Source organism: Calypte anna, chromosome 7 (assembly GCF_003957555.1).
Source record: "Calypte anna isolate BGI_N300 chromosome 7, bCalAnn1_v1.p, whole genome shotgun sequence".
In the NCBI taxonomy this organism is placed as follows: domain Eukaryota; kingdom Metazoa; phylum Chordata; class Aves; order Apodiformes; family Trochilidae; genus Calypte; species Calypte anna.
The window spans coordinates 20,211,942-20,219,692 of NC_044253.1; the positions used below are offsets into that span (position 1 = coordinate 20,211,942).

At 40.3% G+C, this 7,751-nt stretch overlaps 1 protein-coding gene across 1 annotated transcript in view; it reads right to left on the minus strand.

Moving 5' to 3' along the window:
* LRP2 (LDL receptor related protein 2) overlaps window positions 1-6,949 on the minus strand; it is a 122,659-nt gene extending 115,710 nt beyond the window's left edge. Inside the window, exon 1 of the mRNA XM_030454023.1 lies at window positions 6,856-6,949. Within this exon, the coding sequence (XP_030309883.1) occupies window positions 6,856-6,949 (94 nt within the window). The remainder of the gene's footprint in view (window positions 1-6,855) is intronic.
* Window positions 6,950-7,751: the final 802 nt, after the last annotated feature.

Below are 7,751 nucleotides of genomic sequence, written 5' to 3' on the forward strand. Positions count from 1 at the left end.
TTGTCACTCATTTCAGACACAAACTGGAGGTTTTTTCATATTAAATGGTTTAAAAACCTATTAGACTTTGCAGCAGTAAAAGTTACTTCTATTAATACAGCTAGAAGGCCAGCAAAACCTGCAGCAGCATTCCATGTGTTTGGTGATCACCCAACTCATTTATTGCATTGCAGGTTGAGAACAAATCTACAACCCTGCTCAAAAGCACACACGTGAGCAGTCTCATTCAAGTCAAGCCATCTGTTTACACTACACAATTTTACAAAAGAGTTTCCTGCAATGCTAATGCCAGCTCCCTATAGCCTTGGTGGGACCACTCTTGTAACCAGCATGACAGCCAAGCATTTCCTGTGTGTTCTTAGCAGTGGCTGTATGGTGAGCCGAGCCTGCTCACTGACTTACCAGAAGTAAAGGAGGTCTCTCTTTCTCTCCCTCTTTCCAGTTCCATTGTTTCTCCCACTAGATGCCAAGATTCACTTTCTTTTCCAAACTCCAGTAACCACCAGACCTTTCTGCATGCTGCTCTAAATCACTAAAGCAAGCAGGAAAACATCTCATTCCCTAGGCCTGGTTCACTTCTCCAGGTTTGTAAGCAAAGGCTGCTCACAGAGAGATCTGATGAGCAGTGGTGCTAGCACAAAGCAAGCTGCAAGAACTCAAGGCTTGCAGCAACATTTGAATGAGACACTGGAGGAGAAAGGAAAGACAGGGACCTCCTGCTTCCAGCAACAATGGACTGGTCACTTGGCTCATGAAACTGTACCTGTAGATGACAAGGTATGACAAACAGTCCCACTTGCGTTGAATGAGGTGAACTTTACAAAGTAAACTTGATGCTTCTGGGCTCACCTGGGGAGGACAGTTCACACACACATACTCACTCCCTTCTGCAGACCCTGTACTTCCTCAAATGAAACTACAACCTCTGTGGTATCTTTACCTGAATTGATAATGAGCACAGTGGTTTCCAAAGATAAAACCTATTACCTAGATTCTAAATGTATCAGTGAGAATTTCAGTTCCTGGGATGTCTTGTGGACCATGCCTTTTGTGTTTTTTTAGATATGCCACAGAACACAACTAAAACCCTCATCCCTCTTGCTCAGGGGGATAGCATCAGCCTGCAATCCCCATCAAAGGGAGTCCCTAATGGTCCCTATTCTTTGACTTCACTCAGCAGGGCATAGTATCATGACCTGCTTGTGCAAGAAAATAATTGGGCAGACATACTGCTGCTGTAAACAGTGCTCTTTTGCTGAAGATCTGGCTTCTTGATTTTAAAACAAAGATAACTTATTCATGTTCACAGCATAAAACATAATAGGTCGTAAAAGTAGAACAATTCCAGTCAACTTTTATATGTCATTTCATTAATCCAAAACAAAACTTGTAACAGTGATCCTCAGATCTCTAATCCACTTTAAGCACTGCAAAACAAAGAAAACATTAAAAGCATTGAAACCAACAGTAAAAGCTTATGGAATTTGCTAAAGGCTACCCATTCCGCTAAACATTTCTATGCTTATTCATTAGACTACATTTTTTTAAGTGCTCTAAAAGTGTGCTGAGTTAAGAAAGCAAAAAGTAGTTAACAAAATTAACATTATTATAAGAAAGTGGACTTCAATATGTACCTCGCACAATAGTAATCCATTAAAAGAGATGTTTACTCTTCACTGAATCCTAAATTCCATCTCTTAGATGAATACAACTTCAGGGTAATTTCTTTGAAATCAATGGAGTTTCACTGGGTCGACTCCAAAGAAACCTTTGCTATTCCTTCATCTAGAAACAGCTCAAAGTATCTTTAAGAATGAAGTATATTATCAAATTATGTAAAGCAGCACTTTAGTTTTAAGTAAGTTGAAAAACTGCTCTTTCCTTTTTTTGCCACATTCAGTGTAAGCTATTAAAAAGAAGCTGACAAATTATCTGATTATCATCACTAATTAGCCACAGTGGAATAAAAACATCAACTTCTCTTTAAATAGCTGTCAACCTGTAGATCATTAATTAGAAGGGACCTTTAATGTTTTTCAACAATGACAACTTCTAGCAAGTGTAATTTCCTTTGAAATACCCAAAGTGCTATATGATTCCAGCACTTTTTAAACTCTGAAAGAGAAGAAACAATTATAAACTCCTCCTTAAAAAAGTGATAGTACAATGGGTTTTTCAGATCTAAAAATAAGTACTGTAGGAAGACTGAGTGGCATTTGATACAATATTCATCAAGAGAAAATGAAGTGCATCTACAATGTGCCTGTGTACTGCACAACTAAAAATAAAAGTATTCGGATTTCAAAAATATCTCGAAGAATCTCCAGATTCAGTGCTAAATATTGAGAAGTTATAAATAATACCACTGGGCTTTGATCTGGCAATAATCTAATGATGCAAGAAGGCATATGGAGGGGGAAAGGCTCCAAACAGTGTGATTTATTTCATGTCAGTCCAGGAAGCCCAAAAGGAAAAGCATCAAAAGGCTTTAATGAAATTGCATTCTACCTTTCCCCCAGATGAATCTTTGCTTATTTCCTGCAAAACATACTGAAAGTAAATCTGGATTAAAGTAGGATTTCATTGCTCAGATTTCCAATCAGCTCAATACATGAAAGTTCTGGTTTGTCTTACAGTAAAATAGAAGCACTGCATACATCACACATTTATCTTAGTTGAAATCTCCTTAGATGCTTTGCCTCTATTTGTCTTGACTCCTGTAGTTTAATTATTTACTGTAATTCTAGCATTTGGCTTAGAACCTAAATCTAACCAGGTGTCTTCCAATTACTGCTTTCAATTTTTAACTAAAATTCTGGGGTTTGTACTGTTCTTTGTTTTAGCTGATTACTCTGCAAATTCCTGATATGCTTTGCTGAACAGAATACAGGAAAAGAGTAAATTATTAAGAAAATTCAAGAGATGTATTAAAAGAGGGCTACTCATTTAAAAGAACCATACAAAAAAAACCCCTCAAAAACTACTGTCAGTGCACACACATACCACTCGTTAATTAAAATGTGAGATTACAATGTGTTACACTGATAGGCACTTTTAAATTGTCAGCCCTTGGGAAAGTAACTAGTTGAGTGCCAGGCTGATGGAGACTCAGTGGGATTTTTGCTCTTGATCTTGTGTGAGTACACCTCCAAGAGAAACCAAGAAAATTATACAAGTGCAGGATTATGAACACTGCAGCCCCATAGGTCATGCACAACACCTATAAATTGTACATTAGGATAGCATTGGTATAGTCATTTTCTTTGCCATCCTTTCTCCCTTCTCATTACTCCCAAACTCTCAGTCCCAAAGGAAAGCCTCCCTAAAGATCTTCAAACGTTAGGTCTTGACAGGGGGGTAATCTTGCAGATGGGCTTCTCTGTCATTTAAGCATGCACATACAAGGGAGTATGACTATTGACTCTGGCCTGTTGCCTACAGCAATGTCACTATACAGACAGATTAAATAGATTTGAGTGAAGGCAATGCCTAGAAAATACTGAATTATTCATTTGTAGATAACAATGCTTGATGGAAAAACATGTTTCTCAATGCCATTCTGGAAAGAGCTGCTGTAGCCCTTCTCTACTTGGTCTTACTGTACCTATTCATTACTGGCCTTACTCTATGCAAATGATCATTGTGATTTCTGAGATATGCTATCACAGCATATAGATTAATTCTTAGAATATCCTTCTTTCTCAGACTGATAAGAGACCTTATAAAGGTAACAGATTTCAGTCATACCTGCCTGGGATGCGTTTAAGCTGATGATTTCTCATTTAACAGATTTGGGATGTAAATAAATTTGATGCATTAACTTTTGTATTACAGAAAAGTTTCTTTACAAAACATGATTTTATAATCACACAGGATAATCACCTTTCCTAAATAAAATAAAAAAATGAAAATTTAAATTAATTCTGATCTTGAGATCAACAACAGAAACTTTAAAAAAAGTCATAAACTATGACTTACTGAAAAGAGGAGCAAACAACACTAGAAGTCAACCTAGATGTGACATTCTAGCTTCTTAATTCTGTAATACAGAGTAAAAAAAATTTAAAAATTAGCATATATCCAGAAAACACATTCTTGGAGATGCTTGCATGTCACAGGATTAAAAATTTTATACAAATTGTATAAATTTTATACAAATTGTGATTTTCAGCAAGGAAAATAAAGTCTGGCTAAGCATTTATTGATCTAGCATAATTCACAGAAATGGGAATTTGTCATCTTTGATTCCATCCATGAAGAGTGATAAAGAAACAAAAAGATCCTACAGAATATGCACCAGAAAGACAGGGGTTCCTCTGGTTCCAAACCCTTAAGAAAAGGAAAAGAAATTCAAACAAGCCTCAGACACTACACCCTCATCAAAAAAAGTAGAGCGGATCTTCCATGTTAGATAGGATGAGCCTGATAAAAGATACTTTATGGAATACTATACAAGTATGTAGATCTGGTATGCTCTACAGTAACAATGAAGAACTCACTGTTCAAATGTGAAGTTGCCCCTAAGTGATCTCATTTGCCTCTGCAAAACTGCTGAGAATATAAGATCCATCCAGTGTCTCTAGTTTGAGCTTGAAGCACTTTGAGGAATTCAGAACAAACATTAACAGTAGTCCCGTGATGCTCCTTCCTGACAACACCTTCACTTAGATAGTTTTTTAGATTCCAGCTGCAGTTTTTTCTGGTAACAGTTACCCTACAGGCATCAAGGCTTATCGAGTAAAGTTTGAAGAGCCAACTGCTGGCTCAACTACTTGTAATTTCTGCTGGTAATTATAAGAGGCAGTATTTTTATCCAGTTTATAAGTGCTATCTTTAAATCCGGTAAATCCAGAATTGGACAGACTGGGGAAGAATCCTGGTATTATTATGTGAGCAAGTGCTCAGGTAAAAATATTTCAAGAGACATCCAGCATATACTGCAAGCACTCAGGTGTTGCCAACAAAACCTTCAAAAATTTCATGAAAGCACCTTTGAAAATACTAAAGATTAGGTGAAATAATAAAATATTCACCATTTGCTTTCTGAGCCTGGAATTAATTTCATTATTCTCAGTGTGGGCTTTTATGTTGTTTGGGTTTTGTTTTGGTTTTTTTGTTGTTGGTTTTGGGGGTTTTTTGAGAGTCTGAAATGATCTCAAAATTCAAGGAGCTGGAACTTAAGGATACCAAGTATTTCACAATAATAATCATGGTGTAGCCAAAATTGCTATCCAGAAATTTTACTAATATCAGTTAACTGTTACTTGAACAATACTGTTTCATCTGCACAGTTATTCTGCTCTGAAGGGGAAGGGTGGGCAGGACCATCAGAATTTTAAAAACCCTGTATTTCTATTGCCTGTGGATGGTAGTTCAAAGCTTCCCTCACTAATTCTACCATTTCATTTAGTGGGCATGGCATAAGCAGTTAAAAGAGACTGTATAGAAAAGAAATAAACTTTTAGAACAGCACTGCTGCTCCCATTCTATCCAATGTAAAATAACAGCGTTGAGGATTAACTCTGCCCAGTGTGACCTCCTTGGCTTGAGCTTTTGCAGGTCTCCTGCTGCACATTAGCTATCTCCTATTTCCCTGCTCTTAAGTGGAAGCCGTTAGCAGCAGTTGCTGTATAATTACTTACTTGATTCTGTCTAAGGAGCTTAAACTAAGAGTTGAGCAAAGAAAGCAGATTAACCATTTGAACACACACGTAATACACAGACACACACTGCCCGCGGGCCTGCCAGGTCAACACGCGGGCCCGAAGAAACAGACTTCAGCCACTCTTGCTCCAACAGGACGGCCTTCGTTTTCACTGCAGGGCAAATTAAACTGCTTGGAGAAGGGGAGACAGAGGGAGAGGGGCTCCAGTCAGAGGAAAGGACTGGGGACACGGCAGCTCCATCCCTCGCAGCCGGATTAGCCCGGCCCGCTCGCCAGTCACATGCTCCCGGTGTCGCCTGGCAACAGCAAAGCCCAGGGAGAAAGTTCTGCCTCCCTCAACTTCAAATCTGCGGCTGAGACCGACTGAGGGGAGCTTATTGTGCTCCAGACTAAGCATCTGCTTCTTTCTTACAGCCTTCAGTAAATGCCTGCATACAGCACACGTACGCCAGGCTGTCCACGCACAACACCCCTCAGGCACAACCTGTCCAGGTGCAAGAGCCGTAGCGGGTCCCCTGCTCAGCAAAAACAACCACAGGTACAATTTCAGTGGTCACCGAACCTGCTCGTGGAATGCAGGTGAACTCTGCTCTGTAAAACCACCCACACTTCAGTAGCAAGAAGGGTACAAAGATAGGAAGGAAAAAAAAAAAATGCAAAAATTCAGGGATGAGCGTTGGGGTTTTTTTTCCCCACCTTACCCTTACCTACAGCGAGCAAGCAGAACTCGCTATAGGGAAGGCTGCCCACTTGCACCTCTCTAAAACTGCGAGTTCAGACTGTGGAGGTGCAAAGCCCAATCTATCCCTCCAAAGTTAGCAACATTTGTGTGTTGCTGTCTTGAACAAAAAAAAAAAAAAAAAAAAAAAAAAGTTTGTACAAACCGGAAAAACAATCATAAATAACATGCCAGGATAATTTATAACCCAGATGAAGTGAAGCTAAAGAGCCGGTGGTGTTTGTGGTGTTTCTGAGGTGCTACTTCCTTTTCCACAACAGAGGTCGTATCCATCAAATGACTCCTAGAAAGAGCCAACTGTCCCCTAACTATCAGAAAGAACTCTGAATCGGCTCCCGTTAACCCTCTACTTTCAGGCACTGTGGTCTTTTTCTCATAGAAGTTCCCCGGACAGGGATGTGCTCCTTGCGGTGCAAATCCCATTCCGGAGAGGCTGGAGCATAGCGCTTACCTTGGCAACTGCCCTGCATTATGCATGCAGTGAATAATATGAGCAGTTTGCAAGCAGTTGCTTCTCTTCCATCCATCCGATGGTGAGGTCCCATCTGGGCTGGGATGCTCCAGCTCCCTCAGAAGCTGGCTCCTCGACTCCGGGGTCGGTGCAGAGCAGTAGCACAAGGAGCCCGGTGACTTTTTCTTATCCCGCTAGTAGCAGAAGAAAGGCGTGTTCGCCTGTTGAGACATCGCGTTTTCTATCAACTCCCACCCTCCAGACATTGCATAAAGCTCTTTATACCCGGCGGCCCCGGAACTAGCATGAGGGAATCAGGCACAGCTCCAGGCCCTGCGCTGCCCCTCCTTCCACGCTTTGCAGGACAGGCGAGATGCTTCCAAGGACCCGCACTTCGCAGGCTTTGGATGAGGGGCTGCTGGTGCTCCAGGACGGATCTGGAGTAGATGAGGGGAATTTCAGATTGCAAGTGAAGTATGTCCCAGGTTCTACTGTCCCAAAGGCATGGCCCAAACAAGCTATTTTGTCAACTTTGAAAAATGTCACAATTCCCACTATTTATGCAGGGGATAAAGCTTTGAACTTTTTTATTATTATTCCTCACATAAATATTGTGAGTGACAAAGTGTAGGGATGAAACTTCACTCTCTTTTTAGCAGATAAAACCAGTTTAGTTAAGTGTTTTGGCTCTGAAAGTTTAAGATATGAGCTGGAGCCACCTTACTTTGGCTCCAGCTCTTCAACAGTGTGTGCAGCACACGTGAAATGTCCGCCTGTATTTTACTGCTGCCATTTCAGGAATCATATAGCTGCTAACAAGTGTAGAACAGTGCATAGTAACATGAGGGAAAGATAAAATTCCCTAATACTTCATGCTGGAATGTAGTCTTGGGGAA